General features: G+C 37.7%; 1 protein-coding gene across 1 annotated transcript; it reads left to right on the top strand.

Annotated features, from left to right (window-relative positions):
* The first annotated feature begins 543 nt into the window (after nt 1–543).
* Nucleotides 544–13510, top strand: LOC126765771 (uncharacterized). The gene is made up of 2 exons (XM_050483517.1): nt 544–708; nt 12782–13510. The coding sequence occupies exons 1-2, from the start codon at nt 544–546 to the stop codon at nt 13508–13510; spliced, it is 894 nt and encodes a 297-aa protein (XP_050339474.1).
* Nucleotides 13511–27285: the final 13775 nt, after the last annotated feature.

Below are 27285 nucleotides of genomic sequence, written 5' to 3'. Positions count from 1 at the left end.
ATGTTCTGAATGATCATATATTCATATTATTTTTTAAGCATTCGGTTCAAAATTCTTTCTTAATCAAACTTGGTTCGCTTTTGCTATAGCAAAGCCCTCCTTAATCTGTATCTTAGTACGCATTTCATACAATTATTGGTTCCGCTTAAAATAATAAATATTTAAATGAAATAAAGTGTGATAAGCGAAACTTTGCTTTATAGCTCTTTCTGTCCGCAGGCATGTAATTAATATGCACTGATAAAGTCCTTAGCTTTCTTGTCTTATTTTAATTAAAATTGCAGTAATTTAGCGAACGCCTTCGTTATGTAACTGGGTGTGTTCGTTTACTCGTATAATTCATTTCTTACAACCCTCAATACATTTCTGCTCACTTTTCGATTATGCAAAGTTTCAGTGTTGCGCGAACTTAATTTAAAACAGCAAATGAAAGAGCAAAATGCAAAGTTTTTGATTTATGTGCCATGTCGAGCTATCACAAAGCGTTATCTAGTTGGCGTTTGCACGCTTGCTGGCAACGCCGTTGACACCGCTGCGGTTTAAATGCCTCCAAGCGCAAATATCGCCGCCATTGACGAGCGAAAATATGTCGTTGTTATGAAAGGGGCGGGAGAGGGGCGCGGCGAGCTTGTCTCATCGAAATCACAACACGCCAACAGCAACAAAGTGCAGCTGCGTGTATCGCAGGTGGCGGCAACAGGTTTTCATGTAACCAGCAACCGGCCGCGGGCTGATGGTCGCTACGTCGCTGCGCCGCCACGCCGGTGACGCTGGCAGCCGATTTGACGAAATGCCCTGCGTTGGCGGTAGCGTATGAGCAACTTTGCCCTCCGCTCATGAATATTTATTATCTTTAATGTTGTTTCTTTTACTTTTTGTTTCATTTCGTTTCAATTAAAAAGTTTTTGTTAACGGTAACTAGGTGAAATCAAATGTTGCTCAAACACGTTGAAAGGTGATGAAGTAAAAAATGTCTTAAAGTAGCGAGCAAAATAAAAAGTGGTTAGCTAGTGGTTATTAAAGAGGGTTCTTTTATATTCCGGTGACCATTTTCCACGCTTGTAGCCCATCTACCAGCTGATATCAATAATTTTGTTAGTCTGTATTTGTTTTAACACCCTTTCCACTTCTTGTGTGGCGACATACATGCTTTTTGTACACAATTGTCGGCGGCATTATGTATTCTTTTATGGGGGTAATTGCATGTTATCCACTCTGTGGTGTGCTTATGAAATATGCAGACAGGCCATTTTAAGTTATTCAACGAGGGTAACTCCTGCAGAGTTGTTGATTTGCTTATGTGAAATGTCATGTCCTGAGGGTAAATAAATGCAAGTGGCTCTGGATATTTTTGGAACTCGGAAATATTAGAGAATTTGGTGCTCCACGAGTAGGTAACGTCATTACGAAAATGACAGTATATACTTGTATAGTATAATTCAGTTAACTCTCCGTTTAGTGATTGTAGTTTGGCGTCTGACGCATTTGTAATAACTTGCTTAATAGCAAGGTTTGGCTGGTGCTCTTCTACACGTCCATGAGCTATACAAGTATATGTGTATGTAACTATGTACAAGGTGTGTTCCAAAGTAAACAGGAAGCGGCCCTTGGTGGCGCCATCTATATGTCGACTGGTGCGTTAGAATCTGCTATCTTTATCGATTGTCTAGTGAGAAATTCATGACATTGCATTGATTGGAAGTGAAGTTATTGCGTTTTAAGTGTCAGTATGTTTGTATTATCGGTGCGAAAATGAGCTTTGAACAAAGAGCCAACATTAAATTTTGTTTTAAAATTGGTAAAACTTTTACGGAAACGTTTTAATTGATGAAACAAGTTTATGGCGATGAGTGCCTATCCCGTAGAAGAGTGCAAGAGTGGTTTCAACGTTTTCAAAGTGGTCGTGAGGACATAAATGACGAACAACATGTGGTCCAATCAAAATCCGTGATCACCGGAAATTCCATCGAAACGGTGCGTGAATTAATCAAAAATCAGCCGAAAACATCATTGATATTCATGGAAATGGAATTGAATATCTCCAAAACATATCGTTTTATCGCATTTTGACCAAACATTTGGGCTTACGAAAGGTGTGTGCACGGTTTGTTCCGCACAAATTGACTGACGACCAAAAATTGTTCAGAATCCAACATTAGAAGGACGATTATTTGACCAAAAATCACATTTTAACCATTAACCACTCCCCGTATTCACCTGATATGGCACCGTGCGACTTCTTCCTTTTCTGAAAAATGCATTTGCCCATGAAAGGAAAGCATTATGCAGACGTAGAGGCCATTCAAAAGGCTTGCACTGGCATACTGGCGGCAGCTAAAACACTCGTTCGACATGCTTTTGGACCGTGCAAAAAGCTGTATTGAAGCAGAAGGAGACTATTTTCAATAAAATAAATTGATTTTGCCAAAAAACTATTTGTTGTGTTTTTTTTTAAAGTCCTGTTTACTTTGAAACGCACCTTGTATCCTCCTTACTATCAACATAAATTGAGTTGATGTGTATTTTCTTCTCACGCACTCAGTTCATAAAATTCAAATTTGCAACAAGTCATTTCGACTGCGTTCGTTGGCATCAAAAATGTCCACAATTTTAATGTTTGCGATTTTGACACATAAAATGCGCTATCAAAACATTTATGAGATGATTTGTGAGAGTCATATAACATATAATTTTGTATAATATGCGGTGAAATAGTCTCATGAATTGATTTGCAAATCACTTTAACGCCTACATTCAATTACTAATCACTTAGCACATGACTAATTCAAATCGCTTTTATACAGTTAAAACATTTCAACCATAAATTATATGCTGGCATTAAATTTGAACACACACACATACACTCACAGAGTGAATGAACATAACAATTGGCATTGTTTACCTGTTGATATGCCTGAAATACGCACACACAAGAAATAGAACAACGAATATTTAACATAAATACATTAAATAAGCTGTTGACAACATAATTGCATTCATATACACATACACACATACAATCATACACAAATAGTTTTATTATATGCTTTAACTAGATTCATATGCTCTCCACACCACAGTGGGGAGTAAAGGAAGCTCCAACTGAGCGTGTGTTAGTAGCAATTTAATAATCGCAAGTAATGAGAGAAAGCAATCTTTAACAAACTTATGTTGCTATATTCTTCGGAAGAAATAAGTGTTTAGATAAGTGTTATCCAAGTGGGGAAATGCAAAGTGGTCGCTGATATTACTAGTTTACTCCAGAATTGGTTTAATACAGCCAAATATGCACAGACCGGTCGTAGTGTTGAAAATTGGGTGCTACTGGAAGAGTTCTGAAAATAAAGATAATAAAATTTATAAAATTTAAAAAACTTATATACTTAAAGTTCTTTGAAAAACTCTTATCAATAAATTTGTAGAAGCAGAGAGTTTTTGGTATTCAAATACGGAATTTTTAAGGAGTAGGCATCAGCTTCTTTGTATAATATGGTCGAATGAAAGCATGCCCGACGATTGCTTAAGTTTGCTCTATCCAATCCACAAAACGGGAGACCCCACAATTCAACTACCGTGGAATAAACCTCCTCAACATCGCATATAAGTTTCTATTGAGCGGACTGTCTGAAAGATTCAAATTAGGACCTTATCAGTGTGGGTTTAGGCCTGCAAAATAAACAACTGACCAGATATTAACCATGCGCTCAACCTTGGAAAAGATCCGTGAAAAGAAGATCGAGACACACCAACTGTTTGTTGATTACCAAGCTGCTTTTTTCAGTACGAAAAGGAGCTGCCTTTTGTCGCTGTGTTTGAATTCGGTTGGGTAAACTGACGTTGAGCCAAACCAAATCATTGTCAGGATCGGGAAAGACCTCTCCGAGGCCTAGATACAAGGTTTCAGACAAGGCCAATCTACTATTGGAAAAAATCATTCGAGCTGCAGATCTGAAGAGAGAAGGTACCATCTTCTTTAAGAGTGTACAGCTGCTGGCGTATGCCGATGATATTGATATCATCGGCCTCAACTCCCGCGCCGTTAGTTCTGCTTTCTACAGGTTGGACAAAGAAGTTAAGCAAATGGGCCTGGTAGTGAACGAAGGCAAAACGAAATATCTCCTGTCTTCAAACACACAGTCGTAGCACTCGCGACTTGGCTCCCACATCAGTCGTAGATAATTTCGACTAACTTGTCAGTTTGACATTGACATGGTTCAGCGAATTAAGAGATAGTGGCTACGCTGCCTAAGTTATGTAGTCCGAATGGATGAACGGAGTACCAACTCCGTGAACTTTTTTCGAATTGATCTGCTTGAGAGCTGATATCTCTTTAGTTAGGTAATCGCATACTCTCTCGTATCACATTCATCAATTCACTAATTTTTTTGTTGTTTTCACATATAATACTTCGACAAATACAGCGAGCAGAGGAATGGTGAATCGATGACGGCCATAATACGTTTCCACTCTACTGGTAAACCTTCTCCCTCAAACAAATTAACTACAAGTTCGGCCAGACTACATTCCTGCTTTCCGTCTCAATTGAAGTCTCAATTTATTTAGTTCAAGACTGCCAGCTCATTCATACTTACATGCGCACGAGCATGCGGGTGCTTTCGTGTTTTTGACGACTGTTCACAAGTCCTCATGACACATTTTATTATGCCATAACACATTCAGTACAAGTGAAATTAAATAATACGAGCACACGAGCATTATTTGTTTTGCGGCGTTGCACCGTACCCCGCTGAGCGGAGCCCAGCAGCAACAAAGCAACACTTCAGAACGTCGAGACTAGACTTACACAACTACATACATGTGCACATAAGTGGGGCCAGCACTGAAGGCCACGTGGGTGGGCATAACTGAAATCGCATATAGCAAAAAGGCAAACGAAAAGATAAACGGTGAATGCGATAAAATTATGATTGTGCAAGGCTCTGCCCAAACCAACTAACCAACGGACTGTTGCTGAACGCACTGATGGTGTCGAGACAAGCGACTGACAATGTTTTGAGACAAAAGGACATTCAGCTTTTAACTTGATGAATGACAAACAAAACACGACACGAGTATGAATGCCAGCAAATATGAACAACAGTGGCCCATACACGCCGTAATCACACACATCACACATAGCCATACATACAAAGTTGTTGTTGCGAATAGATACTCATACGATTACTCATGTCCTTGTATGTCTACCAAATATGTATGTATGTGGTGTGTTTGTAAGCCTCAACTGTTACAGGTAGAACAAGAATGACAAAGTTTTACAACGAATTGTTGTTTTATAACAGTAATAAATTATAATTACCAATTGAGAGTATTCCACCAACAATTTCAACTGCTATGTTATTCTTTACATATATGTAGGTATTCCGAAACTTTAGCCTTATTAAGAATTTGGGTCACTTAGTCTGGGGTAATAGGCAATCGTGGTTGGATAGCTGCTGATGCAGTTTAATTGGACGTTTCGGACCCCTTTTAGTCTACAATTATTGTTTAATACATTTGTATTTCATTTAGAAGCAAATGCTTTGCTACTGTTACACAGATTTTAAAGTTTGAGTATGGTTTTGTGTCATCCTTTCAATTGTTTGGTGTTATTCTGTACCCTTATGGTACAAGAGTTCTTGCTTTGAAATCGAGTTTTTAGTTTTAATATAATTGAGTCTTTTTATTAGAGTGAAATTTAAAAACATCAAGTATATTGGTTTGGACCGGGTTTTCCGAATTGGATGCTATTATTTCTAAGTATCATTTCAGCCATTTTTAATATGTCATGAATTGTATTTTCCTTTATTGTATTCAGTAATGTTTACAATTTCATCATGGAAAGATATACGCAAGAACAACGTTTATAAATTACTCAATTTCATTATCAAAAAAATCTTTCTTTTACCATTTTGTGGTCGTAATATTCGTCCACCTGTGCTTGCTATTCGTCATATTGTTGAACATTTCTAGCGCACATTTTCTTTCTAATATTCCAGTGCCAATAAGACAAAGACCAGCTACAAATAATGAAAATATTGCTGCCGTTCAGGGAAGTGCTGCTGAAGACCGAAATTCGTCGATTTCAAGACATTCCCAAGAATTGGGACTGTCTCAAACCACAACCTTGGATTTTGGCTTGCATCCGTATGAAATTGATCTCACTCAAGAACTGAGGCCACTGAACTACCGTAAACGTCGCGAATCTGTTGATTTTGCTTTGGAACAACTTGAAAATGATAACAAGTTTTTTAAGAAAATCATCTTCACCGATGAGACTCACTGTCAACCGAATGGTGCGGTAAATAAACAAAATTAACGATTTTGGTGCAAAGAAAACCCACAAAGTATTCATGAACAACCATCATATTCACCGAAATTGACAGTTTGGTGTGATTTTTAATCTGGTGGAATCATCGGTCCGTACTTCTTTCGAAATGAAGGTGGTGACACCGTTACTGTCAATGCAGAGCAGTATAGATCGATGATAACCAACTTTTTATAGCCGCAATTGGAAGAAGTTGAGCTTAAAAACGTTTGGTTCCAACAAGATGGGACTACGTATCAAACAGCACACGCAACAAGCGAATTATTGCGAAAAAGGTTTAATTTTTTAACTAATAGGCTCGCAAAACTTGAAAAAATTTGTCCTCCAAACATTGTTTTCAGTGTTTGTTGGTAAGGAAAATTTTTCCGAAGTACTATACCCGACTTTCTTAGCTATATTATATAATGATGAAGGTTTATATTTTTTTTTATTATATATATTGAGAAAAAATATATATTCTTTCATTTATTATTTGATTTTTTTATTTGATATTTTTAAATCTAATTATTCTTCCTCATCGCCAGGTATCTTTTTTAGCTGGTCCTCTTGGAGATCGGATACGCGTTGAAGGGAATCCAGAACTTGTTTAAATTAAATACCATTTAGTAAAGTATAGTAAGTCTTTTCTAAAATTACTCGTGTAAAAATTTTAAGCATTGTTCTTGTAGCCTCAAAACATTCTTTAGATAAGTTAAGTTTAAATTACGGTTTATCCAAGTAGAGGTACTTTTTTCAATAGCCTTTTTTTGACAGATCACACGTGAGTCGTGTCAAGCTGTCATGTTATTTTAGATCGGTATGGTTTGACATTTAAGCAGGAAAATACTTACGCTTGAACGACATTTATAAATCGTTTAAATTCGCTTTCGCACGATGCGATCAACTTATGGTCAGCATAATCGGCCTGCTGAGCACCAATTTCTGGCTTAATGGGTATGTAATCAGGCGAAATTGCCGCATTTGGGACGAATAGTAAACTAAACAGATTTTAGAGCTGCCATTTCATCGAGAAAAAACAAGGATTTGGTGTTATTTATAAGCCGTGGGGTCCATAGTTCTTCAAAAATAATACCGGTGAGAACGAAACCGTCAGTGGCGACCGTTAACGCGCCTTGATAGCCGACTATTTGATGCCTAAAATTGAAGCTTGTGATCTGGGCAACGCTTGGTTTCAGCAGGACGGCGCCACTTCCTACATGTCGTATCAATCAATGGATTTATTGGGAGAACACTTCGGTGTGCAGATATTTCCACGTTTCGGTCCGGTCGATTGGCCTGTGGGGATATGTAAAGTCTAAAGTTTATGCGGACAATTCAGCTTCGATTCAGCCCTTAGAACAAAACATCAAGCGTGTCATTCGCCAGTTACCAGTCGAAATGCTCGAACGAGTCATCGAAAATTAAAATTATCGGAAGAAGCATCTGAGACGTAACCGCGGCCACAATTTGAAAGAGATAATCTTTAAAACATAAATGCCAAATAATGTTCTTTCGAAAGATAATAAACATTCCCCATTAAATTTTAAGTTTCTGCGTTTTTTCTTTAAGAAATTGGGGAACCTTTAGAGGATAAAACTAAAGGGTTACTTAAACATTTTAAAACGCGAAAAATGAATTTATTTTCCAAGAAATAATCGCAAAACAATTTTATACATGTCAGAAGACATGCTAACGCAGGATTGTCCAGCAAATGCTGCCGTTTTGTTTGAACATCTCGTTTAGTTTGTTGTTTGTTGTTGTTTAACTACTCCTCGACGCTTGTTCAACCGAAGACAGCTACTAACAATATGAGCAGGCATGTACAGTACATAAATACTGTACTGTCATGTGAACGCTGTCGGACGACTCTCAGAGAATTAAAATGTAGGGTTCTGTGCTAAACTTCGATAGTAGGCTGCAGGACTGCAGCCGTTAAGGTTTGGGCGCCTCCCGCCAACTCTTCTGTTTTGGCAATGCCAAGTATGGATCTTAGTTCACTTTTGCATTTATTTTTCTTGTCAGAGCGATTCAAAAGCAAAATTGTTTTTCGCTATAAACTGTAAATACGCTCGCAGCTAACTATGTAGGCGTGCATTGTTTGGAAGCGCTAAGCTACACGCGCTCGTAGGTGTTGGCTACAATTTATTAGCTCGTAAGCTGCGGCATACTCGTATTTGCTCAAAAACCCAAAAAGAGCAGTGCGTAATATCATACCCTTGTGTTTATGGTACACTCACTTTAGTTAAAATAAATAGATAAATGGCACTACGGTTGGATGAGACACACTTCACGGCATTGTCGAAATTGTCTTTTCACCGAAAACATTTTCTTTGACAACAACACACGCACACCACACACATATATGTATATATTTGAGTGCCTACAAGCACTATCATGCAGCATGTTCGTCATATAGTTACATATGTACATAAATCTATTTCTGTGTCTAAATTTTAGTGGCTTACACACTCGAAATGTCTTCAAGTAATTGTTGAAATTTAAAGCCAAACACTTCGGATCTGAAGCACAAGATTTAAGTAATGTTTGTGGTTTAACGGAAATATGTATGTGTATGTGTGTGCGTCTGTGTATAAACAATGGATGGACAAGCTGATGTGGCTACTGATTGTGAAGTGCTTGTGTGTCTGTGTATATGATTCTGAAGTCAGATTTATGGAAGTAAGTGGTTCTCGGCTATTTTCCACAACCACAAACGGGCGATTCGCACGAAATAGACAGCCATTGTGTGAGCCCAGACAATATTTGCTGCTGACAGCAGTCCGAATGTCTGCAAAATGAGCAGTTTATTTAATTAAGCCAATACAAAGTGCCTCAATTGAGCCGAGATACGCTTCATTTAAGCTGAATGCCATAGAAATTATCGCTCATTACACGGATTACCGTTAATTTAAAATTTAAATACTTTACAGTTTCATTGCCCACATACGTGTGGGTGTTTGTATGTTTATATGTGAGTCAGTGTTTTTTCTTTGTTTCGATTTCTTTCTTTCGCCTTGTGTTGGGCACTAAAACCCTAATTGCTTTTCTTTCGCTTCGTAGCTGTAAAAAGAGGCGCTTAAAAGCGAAATGTGACATTGAAATGCGAAATCGGTGACTAAAGCGCGTGGCGCTCCAACAAATGCAAATTAGTATTTTTTAATTAATTACCTTCCAGCGCGCTGAATGCGATCGATGCTTGGCTTGCGAGATTTACAAAGTGTCCATTTAAATGCTTACTAATGTTGCGCGGGCAGCTGTTATTAGTTTATCTCTTCTGCTCTTTGTGTCTTTGTAAGCAAACCCGTTTTATGGCTTTGCGGTGCGGTTAATTGTTTGATGTTTTCGTTTATGCTTCTCCTATTGATTTCCCTACCTTTGTTTGACGGCGGTTTGAGCGACTTTTGTTATGAAATATGCACCGATTCATTTCGCTTTCTTACATAATGAGCCAATCGTAGGGCGTATTTGCTAGGGTTGGCACAAGCTTTAGTGGTTTAAAAGGGTAATATCTGTTTGTGAATTACAAAAAATCGATTTTTTTTCATAAATACATATTGCCAATAATACTTGATAATTTGACCTTACCTTATGAAGGTTAGAAGTTAGAGTTATTGGCTCCCAAATCTATAGGCAAGAAAATAAGACCGAAGATTTTTAACTTTTTTCAAATCAGCAAAATCTAATAATGGCATGCGTGAATCATCTTTTATCTTTAAACACTGAGGCCTATATATATTTTTTGCGTGATTTCCTACGCCAAGAAACCTTTTTACTTCCACTTCTCTTTGAGAGGAAGTTTAGCACGTGTTCTCTACTTACCACATATGCTAAGGAGCACATAGGGTGTGAGCTAACAGTTACTTAAGATATGATATTCGAGACCCTAATCTCTATAGCAAAAGAAATCATTAAAACTTTTAAGTTGGTATTTAAAAAAAAAATCACTTTCGATCAAAATTTGGATTCGAGCTGAGAACTTCATAATTTTTTTGCAATATTGATGTCAACTTTCCATTTTTTTCCAAAAGGCTTTCCACGAAGATCTTTTGGTCATCCTTATTTCGGACTTGGAGATTGCGATTCCGACCTTGTACAATAACCAGTCGTTAGTTGCCCTGCTCCTATCGGTCTTATGGAATAACCTTCTAAAAGAAGCCCTGATTTCCGAGAGTTCCAATGTTCATCAGAAGCTATTCCCTCTGCAGCTTGGTAATTTAATTGGACAGTCACGCACTAGAGAAGCTTTAAAAGCCGTGCTGAGCTTCTAAGCACTTATCCCCAGCGATTTCTCTCCCGGCTCGCCTGGAATGGCTTGTCGGAGCTTCCTGCAGAGTATAGGTCCTAGTACGTTTTTATGTATTCCTTATGGGTTTTCTTAGACTTAAACTAAACGCGTTGTATCTGTTCAGACATTGGATTGTGTTTTAGAACCCTCCAATCTAAAATCAGTGGTCCCATCGCCTTTGAGGTTGAGATGAGGTCGAGGACGTCCTTCTTGATTGTCGTTATAAAAGTGGGTGAGCTTCACTTGATGCATACATACAGATTTTCAACTATAACTTTGCCGCGAGGCCGCGAGGTTCCGTCGGAATCAATGATAAAGCTGGCATTTCTTTGCCGCGCTTCCTCCAAGGCCTTTCTTACCTGTATGGGAGTTGGTTCCACCTTATCTTCGTGTAGCATGTAGACCGATATCAGCCAGAATCTGCTTTCCGTACTCTGAGGTCTGCCCTGAATTCAATGGGACGTAGGCAGTTGCGACATTAGCACTTCCGTAATTTTTGCTGAGTGTCCTACCAGCATACTCAGGTGTCAGAATATCCCAACCATCGGCCTAGACCTCAACCGAAATCCAAACCGCTAATTCCTAATCAAAAATTCAGGTCATGGCTAAAGTGCAGTTCAGGAGTGGGTAAGGCCGTGAAGTCTACAGTTTATTTAGCCGGAACGCACCAACTGAAGGCGGCCTGAACTTCGCACAGAGTTCTCATTTATTTACGAAAGTGATGCTCAATACGAGTACACTCCATTGATATCTCAAGAGTGTGAGGTGTTACAGTCAATTCACTTTTCAACCTTTTACCAAATTGTATTATATTTTTTGATATTATCGTCTAAAGCAGTTGTTTTGATAATTTCACAGGGTTGATTGTTTGTGCTAATGTGGTTTACACGAAATTTCGAACAATTACGAATGATCTCAAGAGTGTGCAAAAATTGGCGGTTTTGTGTTATTAAAAACTAACTAACTAATTGGCACTTGACTTGGGAAAGAGTAATGTGATAATTTTAAATCTTGTAACACTCCCCTTTTCAAGCGAAAATATTTAGCATAAAAATCATTTACATGCGACTGACATTTTGCAGCATTTATCATTAATTATAATACAATCAATATCAATTTCAGCTTAACAGCTCAACTTACAACTTCGCTGCTGGTTGCCAAATTGCCAAATCAATTGCGAAGAGCTTCGGACTCTTTTATGTTTGGTTTGCAATATTTACAATGATTGGTGTGTAATTTTTGCGTTTCTTTTGTCTTTCATTTGGCTTGCCATTGATTTTGCTTACACCACGCTCATCGGGTTTTTATTGACCCTTTTCAAATTAAAGCAATTTCGCTGCATTTCATCTATAAAACACGCGCGTCAATATCGCAAGCCATAAACACGTTTTAGCTCTCATTAACGTCAGACCGGAGCCCAACTCGGTCGAGATCATCCATCAATATTGCGAACGAAAGATGTACGGATTTCTCGTAAGTGTGCAAGTGTCAAAGTTATGTGATACGGGTAGTTTGATTTGAGGAAACTTTTACAAAATATACGAAGTGAGAAAGTGAGGTTAGAAGTGGAAGTGTGGAAAACATAAGGTGTGAAAAAGGTCGCTGAAAAGTTTATAGAACGGAAAGGCTTAAGTGGTGGTTATGCAAAATAAAATAAATGGAAACTAAATGACTTCTCTTCTGTCTGAAAGACGTTTATTTTTATCATACAGAGTACTAAAAATAGATAGTTAAAGATTATAGAACTTAATTTTATAAAAAAAAGTCCGAAAGCGAATTGCTCTTCAAATTAAATTCAACACAACTATTATCCTGAGATCAAATCATTTACAAATTTTTCATCAAAAGAGAATGAGGTCGAGATTCAAGTGAGAGAATAGTGAATGCGAATGTGATCTACGAGCGAAACCTGATATATGTAAACTTTGAAATTAGACTCAGGCAGTCAGAAAAATAGGAGGAAAGTCGCTCGAAAATATGATTGTAGCTTCGTACAGAAAAAAATGGAAGAAGGATTAAGTGATTAACATTGAGTCAGTAGCAAATTGAAACGATTGATTTAATATCTATAAATCACAATCATCCAATATTTATTTTTTTATGGTGTAGTTAGTTCTTAATTTTAAACATTATTATTTACGAAAAACTGTTAAATATTATGCGATATTTCAATATCTTGCGTATAATTCCAGCTTCTTTGCCTCGTTGCTGCCGCAGCGGCGGATAATTTGGGATACAATTACCAACCACTTGGACACGATGCTCCGACTGGAGGAATCCTTCTCGGCGATGCTATCCCAAACGGAGCCAACAGCTACTCCGGTGGAGTTGCCACTACAACTGACGGTGGATTTAGCGGATTCACTGGCGTTAATGATGCCGGAAACTTCGCTCACAGCGGTAGTGGAACAGGATTAGGTCCACAATCTGGACACATCGAATACAACAAAGAATTCTATACTTACGCTGCGCCCCAGCACGAGTTCGACGATAATGTCGGCGCTGAACAATTCAGTGGATCGCTAAAGAAGCAATTGCGTGTGGTCTTCATTAAGGCGCCAGAAAATCAAGGTCTCAGCAATGCCGTACTGCAGTTAGCTCAACAGGCTGCCGAGCAGCGAACTGCCATTTATGTGCTTAGCAAACAGCCCGATGTCTCTGAATTGGCCAAAAAGTTGCAGGCGCTAAAGGGTGGCAGCACGAATGCACCAGAAGTGCATTTCGTTAAGTATCGTACGCCCGAAGATGCGGCGCATGCACAGCACGCCATTCAATCGCAATACGAGTCCCTGGGCGGTCAATCGCAACACTCAAATGAAAGTGTGGCACCGGTTTTGGACTTCGCTTCGCCTGCGGCAGTGCCTTTAGCGCAGAGTCAAGGCGATGCTGGGACTGGCGTAGGATATCTGCCACCGAATTAGCTCTCGAGTTATCATATAATATAATTTAATTGAGTTTAGAAAATTTCATTGCATTGGAACTCACTGTTCTAGCATTTATGTCACACTTCATATTTTGAGAATTCCTCACATCCTAGTTAACTAATATTAAATAAATTGATATATACTATATAGTATATATATTTTGTATATATTTTATTAAAATTATTCTAACTCTTAAATTTGAAAGTTAAGCTCCAAACTTTACTTATAAAACAGAAGAAGTACTCATTTCGGACCTCGTAAATTTTGTACCAAAAATATGGAAGCCAGTTGTTTTTACTGGACAACTTGTATTACAACTTTTTATAACTTCGTAGGCCTATGATATCGACAAAAGAAACCACAATTTTTTTAAGGCAATATTGGTATTCATCCACACTCGGTCCGATTCTGAGTCGCAAAGGAAGAGCAATCAAATTCTAAAGTTGTCTCTGGAATGGAAAATTATTAAACAGTTGTTACCCTTGGCTTGCATAGACTTTGTCAGTTCTTTTCCCGTGGAGGTCAATAATTAGACAAAAACTGTAACTGCACTCTATTAGAGAATAGGTGTGGTACCGAAGGTCAATATTTCAGGTGGTATTTTCTATGCATACTGGTTCGAAATCTTGTTCAACGGAAAATATGAAAGAGAAAATAGTTTTACCAAACCAGGAAAATATTTGACAACTCAACTTGATTATTATTATTACTTCTAATATTGAATATTCATATTTTCTCAAAGCGTAAAAGTAAAGAGTCCGAAGTGCCGCAATAATTAAGTAGAACAATTACCAGTTCAGATTCAGAGGACGAAACATAAATTAGGTAATTTTCATTTTCAAAGTGGCTTCCTAATTAAATTCACCCTAAAAGCTTGTTTAGTGTTCACAAAATCACTTAATCAGTCAGAAGGCACTTCTCCCAACGACCAGCTATCAACCGGAAAACAGCACGGGTGCCCCCTTAATGTGTTCCACTCATTACATCATTAAAGGCCTCGTAGTGCCTTGTGATAAACGAATGAAGGCACAAGCCAAAGCAACAGTAAGCAGTCATCAACACTTTTGCTGGCGTTTAATCTACGCGAACACTTCGCTTCGTGTGCCCCTTCGCGGCGTTTCAGCTGCGTCTGCGGCTTGGCGTATCAGAACCGCTCACTTGTATTAATTGAATGAGAATACATTTTAATCCAATAAATACTTGACAGTGCGCCGCATTCGCCGAGCAGTGCTTATTGGTTACGCTGCGGCAAAAATATGTACGGGCATTCGTATATCCTTTCGTGGGGAACGCAGCGAGCAGCATCTCGAATATGTTAAGGCAATTGAATGTTAGTGCAATGCGAGTACATTAACAAGCAAAGCGAGTGGGGAATAAAAATGGGTAAAATGGAGCTATATTTCTCAGCAGTACACTTACCTCTGTGCTGGCGACTCAATGAGTCATGAACATAAATGTCGGCGATTATATTTATAAGCGTGCCAATAAATGTGTTTAGGTATGGGTGCACTATACCATATAGTATATCAAACATGGTATTTATACATCCATTTATGACAGTGTAAGGAAGGAAGTGGAAGTGTGATGAACTAGTGAATTGGTGAGAAAAAAATAGTTTTTCTACAAAATATATTATATTTTAGAAGATAAGCCAATGTAGGACGATAGAGTCAGTCAGCTTCGGCTCTTAACACTTTGAGGGAGTATTTGGTCTAGTATTTTGAAAAAATCAATTTTTTTTTGCATATTTCGAAAGTTTAGACTTTTGAAATTTGGTATACTATATATCTTCTTTATACAATGCTCTATCGTGTCTGCCTTGGATCTTTAAAAATTTTGATTTCAAATATTTTTACAAAATTCGAAAAGGTCGAAAAAACCGGTTCAAAAAAAAACTTTTTTTCCAAGTCGATGCCATTTTGTTCTTTTATACTCTCGCAACAATGTTGCTAACGAGAGTATTAAGTTTTGTTCACATAACGGTTGTTTGTAAGTCCTAAAACTAAAAGAGTCAGATATAGGGTTATATATACCAAAGTGATCAGGGCGACGTTTTTTCGAAATCCGGATGTCTGTCTGTCCGTCCGTCCGTCTGTCCGTCCGTGCAAGCTGTAACTTGAGTAAAAATTGAGATATCATGATGAAACTTGGTACACGTATTCCTTGGCTCCATAAGAAGGTTAAGTTCGAAGATGGGCAAAATCGGCCCACTGCCACGCCCACAAAATGGCGGAAACCGAAAAATAAAGTGTCATAACTAAGCCATAAATAAAGATATTAAAGTGAACTTTGGTACAAAGGATCGCATTAGGGAGGGGCATATTTGGAAGTAGTTTTTTTGGAAAAGTGGGTGTGGCCCCGCCCCCTACTAAGTTGTTTGTACATATCTCGGAAACTACTATAGCTATGTCAACCAAACTCTACACAGTCGTTTTCTTCAGGCATTTCCATGTACAGTTTAAAAATGGAAGAAATCGGATAATAACCACGCCCACCTCCCATACAAAGGTTATGTTTAAAATCACTAAAAGTGCGTTAACCGACTAACAAAAAACGTCAGAAACACTAAATTTTACGGAAGAAGTGGCAGAAGGAAGCTGCACCCAGGCTTTTTTTTTAAATTGAAAATGGGCGTGGCGTCGCCCACTTATGGACCAAAAACCATATCTCAGGAACTACTCTACCGATTTCAATGAAATTCGGTTTATAATATTTTCTTAACACCCTGATGACATGTACGGTTCGCAACCACGCCTTCTTCCAATAAAAAGCTATTTTGAATTCCATCTGATGCCTTCTCTGTATAATACGAGTATAAACATTAGGAACCAATGATGATAGCGGAATAAAACTTTACAAAAATACGGTATTTGAAAAATATGTAAATGACGTATTATGAAATCTCGATTATCACTTTACCATGCGAGAGTATAAAATGTTCGGTGACACCCGCACTTAGCCCTTCCTTACTTGTTTATTTTAAAAATGGTCAACACGATAACGACATCCTTACTAATGAAGAATCTTCTTGTTTTTTCTGCTTTAGATCTCTACAAGGGTTGAAATCACATCAACCAGGACGCACCGTTTTTTTGAAGTCCCCACTCCACCGGCCCGTATCTCGACGAATTTTGGTTTTTTTTCTTGCAATTCTTTTTTTATTTTATTAAAATGTCAATAAAAAACATATACAAATCGGATAGTAATGTTTTTCATTTTTTTTATCTTAGTTTAAAAAATGCCTAAAATTCATGCGTCTAGACCATATTTTAAATCGGATGACAATAGTAATCAGATACTATTGTACATATGCAGCCTTTTATATTACGGTATTTGGCAACCCTAGTGTTTTATTCTGGCAACTCATTACTTTATCGCAAAGTTTGACACTTTTGATGTTAGATATACTCAGAACGTTGTTTACAGTAACTTAAAGTACTCATCTCGGTCAAAAAATTTAATGGAATGGAATGGAATGGACTAAATTCAATTTCAGCCAAGAATCAGTGTTTATCGATGGTACAGTGAATTCAATCGAGGGCGCAGAGTCTTCTAAGATGATTTAGCAAGATCGTCTCGATATCTGAGCTTGAGATTACTACAATCAATAATGCATGATTATTTGACTGTTCAGGTAGGAGTCCACACTATTTGTCGTTCGCTTAAAAAGGCTTATATTGAATAGAGAAATGTTGCAAAAATACAATTGTGGTTTCTCGAAATACGTCTATGACATGTATTGGTTTTCCCAGATGTGCCGAAACAAAAGTTGTCCTGCCTTGGCACCGCATAACATCTTTTTATTCCTATTATTCAATGTTTTTCAACACCTGAAGAGGTGGTTGATGCGTTCCAAACGCACTATTCGGAGATACCTCAATCCGGAATATCTTTGGTGCAATTCGCTTCATTGATATTTTTTCACCAGACATAAGCGAAATAACCCACTATGTCCGCGCCGACCGCAGAGCTGTAAAATAGTTTTATATGAGTTCTACGCTCCCACGCGTCAACTTAATGCCAATTCAAGGTAGCGAAGGCCGGTTAGGACGACAGCAGCGAGTATTAATATCAAAGAGAAAGCGGAAATTAAATCTAGAACGGCAACGGTTTTATGCGTTCACACTCTTTCACCTGCCAGCTTTGAGGTGCTAAGGCGCAGGGAATATTGTTTACTGGTGTTTGTGTGGGCGATTATAGCTGTATTTGTACTTTGTTGATTGTCACTTCCACATAATAGCACGTGAGGCGCGTGGAAAGCAGTATGGTGTTGAGGCTAATCAAATATCATGTCATTATCATTCGAAGAAAATCACAGAAATTTAGGTTGCTAATTTTAGCCGCGAGTAATGAGATTTTGGTTTGTACGGATGTGTTGATAAGCTCATATGTATGTTTAATGACTTACGCTTGCGGTCATGTGATACGTACGAGTAGGTGTGCACGCGACTACCATCCTTTCGGTGGAGGCCGTTGTCAAGGACGAATGTGTTATTTCAGAAATATTCTTTTTTAGAAAAAATTAGGGAATTTAGAATAATTCAGCTAAATTGCTAATAGAAGTTTAATTGGCAAATACTTATTATTAAAACATTGAGGCTAGCTATCGCTGATTGATATGCTTTCTTCCCGTGGCCTTTCAAAATTATTCAAGCCGGAATATATTTTTATAAAAAATGGCAAGAGAAAGTAGTAAATTTATTTTGCAATAACTTAATTTAACAATAATAGAGAAAGTTCGACGGAATTCTTAAAGAATTAAAGAGATTTTTAAAAATAAAGATAAAATTAAAATTAAAGGAAGTGTACATCAAAAACCAAAACCGCACAGAAATGAAAAATGGTTGCGGTAAACGGTTTATGAAAGATTAAGTATAAGCAAGCAGTAATCACATAACAGCCAATAACGCGTACAACAAAAGGAAGAGCGACAATAAGCCAATTACGTGTAGCAAGCAAATATAAATTATAGCTTACTTACATACAAACACACATATAAATACACAAATTCGATATTTGTTGTAAGTTTTTTCGCTGTGCTGCTGAAATTTTTATAAACTCCGGCGCAATTTTATAGCAAAGTCGACTTTAACGCCACGTGTGACCCCCTTGGCGTATAAGTAATATTCGGCAATGCACTTGTAGTATCGCTCTCACGCAGGTCTTTTCGGGTAATGCCATATAAAATTCGAAATATTTTAATAATACTCTGAATTTGACATGCAAACAAGTCGAATGTCATCGAAATGGAGGGAAAAATGAAAGGTTATGCTCATTGTTCTTTTCGATATTGGTGGTTTGGTGCATTATGAATTTATTCCGGAAGGACAAACATCAATAAGGAGTTCTTTTTGGTCGTATTGAGGCGTTTACATGAGAGCATCCATCGAAAACGGCCGGAATTGTGTAAAAACAATTTATAGATTTTACACGATGATAATGCTGCATCACATCTAGCGACAATTCTGACCGAATGTAAAGCCAAAAACCTAATGAATACCTTCGATCAACTACCGTATGCACCAGATTTGGCTCCTTGTGATTTTTTCTGGTTCCACAAACGGAAATTGCCGCTCCGTGGAGCCCGTTTTCAGTCGTTCGAAGAGAAGGCCATCTCAAAAAGTTCTTATGAAAAGTGTTTCTAGGACTGAAAAATCATCTCGTAGGCATTACTTTGAAGGCGACCAAATAAATATTGATGAATAATTATATTTTTTTTTGTTTTATTAACAATTTCTGGGTACTCTTTTGTCAAAATGTATAGTAGAAATAAAATATAGTAGAAGAAGTCAAATGAATTAATAAGTATTCTTAATATGGATTTGGACATCAAAAGCCATGCATTTGTTTTCTCTCTCATGATGACGGTATTGAGCTCCTCGAAATGTCATTCAAAACGGCATTTAAAAAACATTGAGGAACTGGTGTATGTATTCCGTAGTGAAGTAGAAATTCAGTATAGTTATTTTTATTGTTAATAATATTGTCGACAGTCACAGTTCGCTTCGTGTTGAAATACGAAACAGAAGTTTCGGATTCCTCGATTGATACTTTACGAAGTTTTTTTTTTTTGTTTTTGCTCCAAGTAAGGCAGCGTCGATTAAATAGCGATTCCTATATACTACTATACTATACTATACTATGCTATACAATACTACACTGGTATAAGTCCTGTGAAATAAAAATTAATTTTGCATTGGATTGTAAGAATTGCCTTTTAATTATAAAGTAAGTACGTGGTTGCGTTTTATATATCGGGATTTGGCAACCCTGCTATTTCAATCTGGCAATTCACAACTTCACCCTTAAGTTTGAGATTTTTGATGTTCTCAGAGTATTTTGACATAAGATTGTTATTTGTGTTGTTTACAGTGACCTAAAGTATTCATTGCGGCCAAAAAAATTGAATTAAATAATGAATAATCCATTATTTTTTGCAACTTTCTACGTGAGTTAACTCGGCAACAGTGCATGGATGAACCGTTGTTATTCGATAGTATAGTGAATACAAGCGGGGTTGTAGATTACTACAAGAAAAATTTCGGGAAGGTCGTCCAAAATCAGTTGATGTTCCGCAAACTATTGACGCTGTGCGCAAACTGTTATTTCAATAAAATTATGTGGCCAATCGTGAGATTGGGACAACTATAGACATTAATGAAACCAGCATATATTCACCACCTTAACAACGCGGAACAATAAATACTGATTGATACATAAAGTAACCACCGAAGACCGATCACTCTTCACCATAACTTTGCTAGTGCTAGAGTGGTTTTCAGCTTTTCTCTTATACTTGAAATTCGAGGGTAATGATACAGTACGTGTGCCGAGTCTTCTATAAACGTATTTGTATTGATAGTTTCTGAAGCATCCATGGCCACTGAGTATTTGGGTCAGGTGGAAATGCAGGTCTATCTACGTATGTCCGGAATCAGTCTGTAGGTCCACCGTCTTTTGTATGAAGTTTGCTACCGTTGCTGTCACTGATAAGTTGTATATTCGCGCGAAAGAGCCAGTTGATGTGGTTAGAACTCATGTTTTGGACAAACCTCGATAGAATGGCAAAAGTGCTTCGGAAAATGGTTCAAACGCATGCAATAGTGTATAGACTTTAATGGAGAATATTTTGAAAACAATAAAGCAATTTTCGATGACGTTTTCGTTGAAAACATGTAAATATATTTCAAAAATAAATACGAAAACTTAATTATTAACTTCCAAAAATATATATACTATACTTTCGGGAGCAAAGAAATAAAGGCCACCTAACAAAACCAAAAAAAGCGCCTTAGACAAACCAAACATCAAAGTTCATTGCACAAATTCTCATCAACAATCGTTATATTAAAGAATAAACAGCGAATTCAACAAGTAATTTTGTTTGCCCACATTTCCGCCTACAATGAGCGGAATTGACTTGATAAAGAGTATTTTCTTTTGCCAATAGCCAATGAGTACAACGGCATCTACATGCCCACCTAACAAGTTATAACCACAAATCCTTACGTAATCTGCTTACCCCACAAAGAAACGGAGTACAGGATTGCCATGTATGAACAGTGAAAGTTGCTGGCAAAAGAATGAGAAGAAATCGAGTGAAGGCGCACTTTTTCCAAAAGAAATAAATATTTATTTATGTACGAAATTTTACTCAAGGGAAAAATGAAAGAACCATCAGCAATATTTCAAGGTTACAGTTTTAACTAAAAATATTAAATTTACTAAAATTGTTTCTAATTTTGAGCGGAGTAAGGACAAAAAGATAAGACGACTACAGCAATCAATCAACCTTAAAAATTTATTTTATTTTTTTGGTGATTAAAATCTCTTTATATTTACTTATCCAAATTAACATCTGGCAACACTGATATTGATTACTGTTTGCCCACAAATAAAATATTTCTTATTCAATTGACATGCAAACATACATACACACATACATATTAACACAAGAGGCGTGTAGGCTGTAGGAAAGCGTTCCAGCTGCGAGCTGAACTGCTAAAACCTAATAAAAAGAGCTTTGAGCCACTACGAGCGTGTAAATATGTACGATATGTTCGCATACCGTAATGTGATTTGCCAAAAACAATAGATTCCGTAAGCAGAGCCATGCTTTTGTCATTTCTGCTCAATGTCAGCTTTTATTATAAACGAAGTCAAAACTACCTTTGCTCATAGTGAGGACATTTGAGGTGGAGCGGCGTAAGGAAAGAGTCTCTGTATGGTTGGCGCTAATCACATGAGAATTGTAGTCGAAGGACTCGTAAAAATGTGGACTGTGTTTGTATTTCTGCCATTCGTTTGTGCCATGAATCGATGCATAGGGTATTAATGTTCGATTTTCGATTTGCACATTGCCATAACCTCAAACACACAAGCGCAGAGGTAATATGATTTTATTCGTTTATATCTGGACATGCCAAACACGTTTGTCTAATCGCTTTTGAGCCACGTCGAGATCTGGTTGTGGCTGAGTTAGAGTTTTGTTTGACTGTTATAACCTATTGAACTGCGATTGGATATTCAAACACAGTTTTGAAACTTCTTTTCCTACTTTAGTCGTTGGTTTGATGAGGTTTTATCTACAAATATGTTCTAAGGCTAAAGTGTAGTTATGACTAAAAACCGATAAATTCATGCAAGTTTGAACCTTAATTCGATTCTGCGAAGTTTTCAGCTCATAATGAGAAAAAAGTCGGATTTGTATAAGCCTTATTGGTCTTTGATAGGTCAAGCCTTCAAAGTTTATTTTTCGCAAAAGTCTCTACATTTTTTATATAATCATCTCTAGGAACATCTTTAGGGATTCCATTGTTTACTTTTGCAACTTGTTGCTACAGAATTTTGTTCACCTAACGATTGTACTTATCGTCTAAAACTAATCGAGATATATTTAGAGTTAAATATAACTATATAAATGATCAGGATGACGAGACGACTTGAAATCCGGGTGAGATGATATGATAGGGCTTTATAGGAGCCGGTGTCAAAATTGGACGATTTTAGGTGAAATCCCATATCTCGAGACCCACCCTATCAATTTCAACCAAATATGGTTTTGGTTGGACTCAGACGGTTTTGAGTCCAATTTTCGATAACTCGTTAACTGGTAACAGGCGAATGACATGTGTGATGTTTCTCTCCAAGGACTCAATCGAAGCGGGATTGTCCGCTTAGACTTCACATGTCCCCACTAAAAAGTCTAATGATATAATATCGGACGATCTTGGTGGCCAATCGACAAGCCAAAACGAGAAATTACCTGCTCATCGAAATGTTCTCTCAATAAATCTATTGATTGATGCGATGTGTGATAAGTTGTACCATCTTCGAGATCATGGGCTTCAATTCCAGCCATTAAATAGTCGGTTATCATGGCGAGATGACGGTCGGCATTGATGGTTACGTTCCCACCGGCATCGTGTTAGAAGTTATATGAAGCAATGATTCCACCGGCCACAAACTGTACCAAGCCGGGGGTTTTTCTGGATGAAATTGCAGCTCTTGAATCTCTTCAGTTTGCGCTTCGTCCCAAATGAGGCAATTTTGGTTGAGCTAGAATTGGGGATCATCGGATCTTCTTGGAACTTTTTAAGAGTCCAAAGAGCGAGACGATGTCGCTTAGGAAAGTCGAGCGGCTTCAGTTCTTGCACAATCTGTATTTTGCACGCTTTCAATTTAATATCTCGACGTAAAATGCCTCGTTCTACACGTCAGTCCGAGTTACTGCCAACTGCGCCAAATAGACTTTCTTCGTGTACTCTCTCAGCTAAGTCTGCTTATTTTTCTTCACTGCGTGTTGGACCACGAATAGACCACGCTCGAATGTTATCTACTACTGAATGCTGGATCTCAAGATGTTGATTGCTATATTTTGCCTCTAAATTGCATTGGTTCGGTCTACTGTCCGATTTAGCTCCTCTTTACTAACATATTTCGTTTAAAACCTTTGGAATATCTTTTACCAACGTCCTCACATACATATTATATAAAACTTATTGTATACTGAAAGTCTCCCACAGGCGATAAGGTAACCCTGTGACAACTCATTAATAGTTAAAAGCAAATCTTGTGGTCTTTCTTTGCTTAATACGACAAGTACCCCAATGTATTTTAACAGGTAGAGCTTGGGAAATTGTATTGGTTCTCTCAGTCATACAACTCATCTTTACGATTTCTTTTAATAAATCCAATCAACCACAGTAAAAAAACAAGTAAGGAAGGGCTAAGTTCGGGTGTCACCGAACATTTTATACTCTCGCATGGTAAAGTGATAATCGAGATTTCATAATACGTCATTTACATATTTTTCAAAAACCGTATTTTTGTAAAGTTTTATTCCGCTATCATCATTGGTTCCTAATGTTTATACTCGTATTATACAGAGAAGGCATCAGATGGAATTCAAAATAGCTTTATATTGGAAGAAGGCGTGGTTGTGAACCGATTTCACCCATATTTTGTACATATCATCAGGGTGTTAAGAAAATATTATATACCGAATTTCATTGAAATCGGTGTAGTAGTTCCCGAGATATGGGTTTTGGTCCATAAGTGGGCGGCGCCACGCCCATTTTCAATTTTAAAAAAAAGCCTGGGTGCAGCTTCCTTCTGCCATTTCTTCCGTAAAATTTTGTGTTTCTGACGTTTTTTGTTAGTCCGTTAACGCACTTTTAGTGATTTTCAACATAACTTTTGTATGGGAGGTGGGCGTGGTTATTATCCGATTTCTTCCATTTTTGAACTGTATATGGAAATGCCTGAAGAAAACGACTCTGTAGACTTTGGTTGACATAGCTATAGTAGTTTCCGAGATATGTACAAAAAACTTAGTAGGGGGCGGGGCCACGCCCACTTTTCCAAAACAATTGCGTCCAAATATGCCCCTCCCTAATGCGATCCTTTGTGCCAAATTTCACTTTAATATCTTTATTTATGGCTTAGTTATGACACTTTATAGGTTTTCGGTTTCCGCCATTTTGTGGGCGTGGCAGTTGGCCGATTTTGCCCATCTTCGAACTTAACCTTCTTATGGAGCCAAGGACTACGTGCACCAAGTTTCATCATGATATCTCAATTTTTACTCAGGTTACAGCTTGCACGGACGGACGGACGGACAGACGGACGGACAGACAGACATCCGGATTTTTACTCTACTCGTCGCCCTGATCACTTTGGTATATATAACCCTATATCTGACTCTTTTAGTTTTAGGACTTACAAACAACCGTTATGTGAACAAAACTATAATACTCTCGTTAGCAACATTGTTGCGAGATATAACAAACAAATAATAGTAGTTGCGAATGTTCTAATTTGGTACTCGCATCTCCAAGGAATTTCCGCTTGACCATTGCTGAGTGATTTTCGCTCCAGCTCGTGATTATTTATTCCATCTTCATTTTCTATCCTTTGTTTACTTTAACACATTACATGTTGCCATTGTTTATTGCACTGGTTAAGTTTAGTTATGACCGTTTTTTGTTCGTTTTCTTCACCGACTGGGCGTCCGTAGTGCTGTGTGCAGCGAGGAATTTCATTGTTGTCGATTTGTATGCTGATGTCTGTAGCAATTGATTCGGAAAGGTGATTTCAGCTAAATCACTTGATTTTCTTATGGCTCCTCATTCGTATCTAACACGTACTGGTTGCGACTCTATGTGTGCGTGTGTGTGTGCGTGTGACTGTGCACGAGGGCCTCTGGCGTTGGCCTCTAATCTCAATGGTCTGCAATAACATGTTGCTGGTCTTACTGGCTATGCTATATATGCTCGGCAGCTGCCATTACCTGTCGCCTCGGTGACTTCTCTGCATATATACATATATATATATATATATATATGTGTGTTTTATTCTCTCGATCCTGGTAATGTTGCAGAGTGTGCGTGGATTCCGGTGTTGGCATTCCTTACATTTCATTTGCTCGGCTTCTGATTGTTTTTTGAGCGAATTGAGCTTGGAAGCAGTGCTGGTGAGGCGCATGTTGTTGTTGGTCGTCACTGCAAATAGTGTGCGCTGCTCACATAGTTGGGTCTATTACGTGCTTAGCTATGTACACAAACACACCTAAATACACAGATCTATAGTGCTACATTCGATTGCACACATACTCTTACATGTGTGTCGTAGATGCAGATTCCCGTATTTGCAGTACGTCGAGGTATTTGTTTTACGGCTCAAGGCTGTCATTTTTCATTAGCATCCCTCTGTCTTCGAATGTGATTTATTAGTGGAAGAAGTGCACTATTTGCTGGATATCTAAGCGCATTCGTTTTGTGCATGTGTTTGTGGGCATATAAGCAGGGACACAGCCTTATCTGTCGTTATATATAGCTGGGCTTTTTGTTGATGTGTGTGACTGGGTGTAATGTGTTTCACCACATTCGAGATCACATTAATTTAGTAGCCTTTTATATTAATTTATTATTTTCAAAAAAAAAAAAAGAAATATATCAAGAAGTAAATGAAAAGGCAGTGTAAATGTGTTTTTAATGAAATTTTGCATTTTTTTTTATCGATTTGTTGAAATTTGGTGTGCAAAGACTGTCATTACTCACCAGTTGGCATGTTTTAAAATTTATATTTTCTGACAATATTATAACAGTTTTGAAACTTTTAGAATTCTATTACCTAATTCCACTCAAAAAAAAGTCCAAATATATAGCAAAACAAGAAATGAGCTTAACTTCGGCTGCACTGCAGCTATAATCACTTCACAGATCCATTTTTAGAGTATAAAAAATCTCTATCTCGTTGATGGACGCTCAGTTTGTATGAAAGCAATATGCTATATTTCGTGAAGATATCTTCTAAAATATAAAAAATTTCCCCAAAAGGGTAGTTCTTAGTCAGTTTGTATGGTAGCTTTATCCTATAGTGGATTGATATTGACAAAACCTCAGATCGATGTCTCAAAAAACTGCACAAGTTTTCATACACATAAACAGTCAAGCAGACGAATAGTTGGACATGGATAAATTGACTAGTCACGCTGATAACGCTGGAGTGAAGGTTTCCGATTTTCTTTGTACAATGTGTGATCCAAGTAGAGATAATTTTTTCAATAAGCTCTTTTTAACAGATCACGCGTGAGTCGTGTCAAGCTGCCATGTCCTTTTTGTTCAGTATTGTTTTGCATCAGACTTACGTCTGAACAACGTTTACAAATCGTTCAATTTTATTACGAAAACTCACGTTCTGCTAAGTGGGTTTTCTGCGCGCTTCTTTCAACTTATGGTCAACATAACCGGACTCCTGTGCGTACTATTCGCAGCACCATCACCCATATTAACTCTAAGGATTCATTATTGCATAATATTCAACCGAATATACCACGTTCAGCCCAGCAGTGCAGAAAATATAGCAGCCGTAGCTGATGTTGTACACGAAGACCGTGGAGAGTCTATTCGGTGCCGTTCGCAGTAACTCAGGCTGACGTATGGAGCTACTTGGAGCATTTTACGTCGAAATCTTAAATTGAAAGCGTACGGAATACAGTTTTAGCAAAAATAGAAGCCGCTTCGCTCTATTCCTAGAAAAACCAACATTTCCAAGTCAAATTTTGTTTAGCGATGAGGCTTGGCTTCTGGCTCAATTGGTAGGTAAAAACACGCATTTGGGACAAAGAAAACCTGAAGAGATTTAAGAGCATTTGAAATCATCGGTCCATATTACTTCTAACATGATGCCGTTGAGAATGTAACCGTCAATGTCGACCGTCATCGCGTCATGATAACCGATTATTTGATGCCTGAAATTGAAACTCATGA

Source organism: Bactrocera neohumeralis, chromosome 2, assembly GCF_024586455.1.
Source record: "Bactrocera neohumeralis isolate Rockhampton chromosome 2, APGP_CSIRO_Bneo_wtdbg2-racon-allhic-juicebox.fasta_v2, whole genome shotgun sequence".
Lineage (NCBI taxonomy): Eukaryota > Metazoa > Arthropoda > Insecta > Diptera > Tephritidae > Bactrocera > Bactrocera neohumeralis.
The sequence above is the reverse complement of the archived record's forward strand: the minus strand, read 5'-3'. Positions and strand labels throughout refer to the sequence as shown.

Excerpts from the sequence above, each read along its gene's own strand:
- LOC126765771 (XM_050483517.1), top strand. The coding sequence starts at position 544 with ATGCCTCCAAGCGCAAATATCGCCGCCATTGACGAGCGAAAATATGTC. Across the intron at positions 709-12,781 it reads TGGCGGCAACAGGTTTTCAT|CTTCTTTGCCTCGTTGCTGC; the intron begins GTAACCAGCAAC and ends GTATAATTCCAG.